The sequence below is a fragment of the Trachymyrmex septentrionalis genome, unplaced genomic scaffold, assembly GCF_001594115.1.
Source record: "Trachymyrmex septentrionalis isolate Tsep2-gDNA-1 unplaced genomic scaffold, Tsep1.0 scaffold80, whole genome shotgun sequence".
Taxonomy (NCBI): Eukaryota; Metazoa; Arthropoda; class Insecta; order Hymenoptera; family Formicidae; genus Trachymyrmex; species Trachymyrmex septentrionalis.
The window spans coordinates 771,672-774,587 of record NW_017305988.1 but is presented as its reverse complement, the minus strand read 5'-3'; the positions used below and the strand labels follow the sequence as shown (position 1 = coordinate 774,587).

General features: G+C 33.9%; 1 protein-coding gene across 1 annotated transcript in view; it reads right to left on the bottom strand.

Moving 5' to 3' along the window:
• Positions 1 to 561: 561 nt before the first annotated feature.
• Positions 562 to 2,916, bottom strand: part of LOC108754612 — a 63,578-nt gene continuing 61,223 nt past the window's right edge. The window contains exon 4 of the mRNA XM_018497047.1: positions 562 to 633. Coding sequence (XP_018352549.1) covers positions 562 to 633 — 72 coding nt within the window. The remainder of the gene's footprint in view (positions 634 to 2,916) is intronic.

Here is a 2,916-nt window from a genome sequence, read left to right as displayed (position 1 = left end):
ATTGCATATGCGAATGTATCTTCACAAGAGCGGCTACTGAATATATTTACTTATATTAATGCATATATACGTCCGCTATAGCTTATACATATATACATGTATAAGATATATTTTACATAGACGAGCATCAGATCCCAAGATCGCAGACCCTGATAAAATTGACATCGTGATTTACATGCAGCGGATGGAAAAAGCAACGTAAATAAAAATTTATAAAAATAATGTTTTCCTTTAATATCCCACGCAATATTAATGAATTTTTATGGGTTTACATTTATAAATTTAATAATTGCTGCACATATCTTTGAAAAAGTGACATTTATTAATAACCAATATTATTATTAACAATTATTGCCAATCGTAACCTGGCAAAATATGTGTATATGTTTTACGAAATTATATTGTGATATCTGTAAATAACATTTCTATATGCGTTGTCAAAAAAAACAAATTTCTTAAAGCGCTTACATTCAAGGACATTATGGGTTGGAAAACAGTTTTTGTGAGCGATTCGTCCCAACATTCAATGAAAATTCTTCCTAAGTTTGCCAAGCAAGTTTTTCATACAAAGTGAAAGTAGCAACCAGTTGAGAGACCGAACATCCCTTTTCCGAGAAGCAGTCTATACTCGGCCTTCAAGAGAAAACGTTAGTCGAATTGATTCACAACATTTTTTTTATGAAAATACAAATTTATTTTAAATATGTATTATATTTTTCAAAGTTTTTTGTGCATTTGGTTACATTACAAAATTGGATTGTATATATCTCACAGAAATAAGGCAGAAGAAATAAAAGGAGGAAAATAGAAGTAAGTAATTTGCTTAATTTACAATAAGATACACTGAAAGAAAAGATTAGCTGAATATAGCGTAGCATTTTAATTGGTGGCAGCAGCTAATTTTTCTTAGTTGCGTTAGCCTATATCGAAATTCTATACTGACATTGCGGATAGGTTAATGCAACTAAAAATTGATTATTGCAGCTAATTAAAAATGCTATGTCATATTTCACCATCTAATCTGCTGCAGCAGCCAATCTTTTCTCTCAGTGAAGTGTAATCAAAAATATTAGTACATTTGTTTATTAGAAAAGTTAATTGCAACTTTATTCGTATCATTTAAAGAACAAATTTTCGTTTCCTCTATTTAAAGTTTACATAACTAACATATACATATATATGTATTTTTATTATTATATTTCTTTTATAATAATTTATATTTACAATAATTAAATATTCTTAGGTGCACATAAAAATATAGTGTAATTTCCAGCCTCTTAATCTATTCGCAAAAAATTCAAAATTCTCAAACAAGTGAAAAATATTGATAAAGTGCATCATCGTTGTTAATTCTGAATCAAAATTTGCTTTGCTTATAACAGGCGTTCAAACTGATTCAGTTTGAACTATCTATACCTGTCGAGGTACGTACATGACTCAGTGGCCAAATCTGCGGTCCATAAAAATAGTTACAATGTTCTACCGATGCGTATGATGAAAGAGATCCGTGACGAGTCGGCACGAGCCTCTAGCGCAGCTGTGAGAAATGCACACCTATAGGTACTAAGCATCGACGGGCCGCGCGCGACCATAAAATGATCGTAAAAACTTAATTTTACGAGAGACATAATATATTTGCCACCACCATCGCCATCACCAACTACATCGGCATCGTCGAAGAAACGGTTGCAAACCACAGGACAAAATTTTGTAAATGTATACAAGCTCCGCACGAGACATCGTGCCAAATGATCATCAGAAGAACGTTTGCGTGGAGAAGATTTTCCTGCTCTGCTTCTTTTTTGCGATATAAAGACAGGACGAGATTCTGAGGATTTATCATTGAACGAGGTAAAATCAAAAGAGAGCTATAAGTATATACTATACATTTAATTATTTAATCAATCTATAATTCGAAAAGTAAGTACTTAATTATTATAATGGATGAAGAAAATTCTCCAAACTTGAAAATTCGATATATTAATATTTCAGACATACATTAGTTGCGACGTGCCACGGCAAAATGTTGTAAGTGCCAAAATTATACAAATGCGTTTTATTGGATAAATGGATGCAAGTGCTGTGTTCTATCACATATTAATATTTGCCGCGGAAAGTGCTGTTATAAGCAGAGAAAAATGAATAATATAACTCGAAGCATTGCAAGTCTATTGCGCAATTGGCATTTTTATTTTGACTTGCATTTTGATTTATAACCGTAAGAAATATTTTTCAAATATATAATTGCAATATAAAATTTATAATATATATTCTTGGAAACAAACACGTCATATAGGTCTTTAAATGCTAATTTCTAAAAGAGAAGATCTCGATAAAGAAGTCACTCATCAGTACGGACCGAGTTGCAAAGCCGTCCCGCGAAGAACATTTTGGAACGACGGGAACTCGACTCCCAGCCAGAACATCATTCCCTTTACGACCAATTAGTAGATCCAGAAACATACCTACCCTGCATGAAAAAAAAGAATGGGAAGCCCGAAGAAAGAAGTCGCCAAGCCACAAACTTGCGGTAATCTCCGAAACGAACTTCACGAATCAGCCAGCGCGGCCGCTATCCAAATTTCTCTGGCGAATGTTAAAACGATATGCCGAAAACGCCGAAGTTAAGGAATGTGTAATCAGCCAATTCCGTGAGGTGGGTGGTCCCGACATGTGAATCCCGCTTAAAATGACCGCCGTGTCATCGGAACGTGGAGAGGAGAGCCGCTATCGATGATACTTACGGAGGGACGGATGTGAAGCCGGTTAATGTGCACGTGCACGCTCATCAATTTTTCACTTACACTTATCTTTACATATCCGCAATAAAGGATCTGTTTTTTAACAAAAAGATTGTCTTTATCGTGATGTGCATCATTTTTTGATCGTTGTGATAAAAAAACCAATGAAAATTTA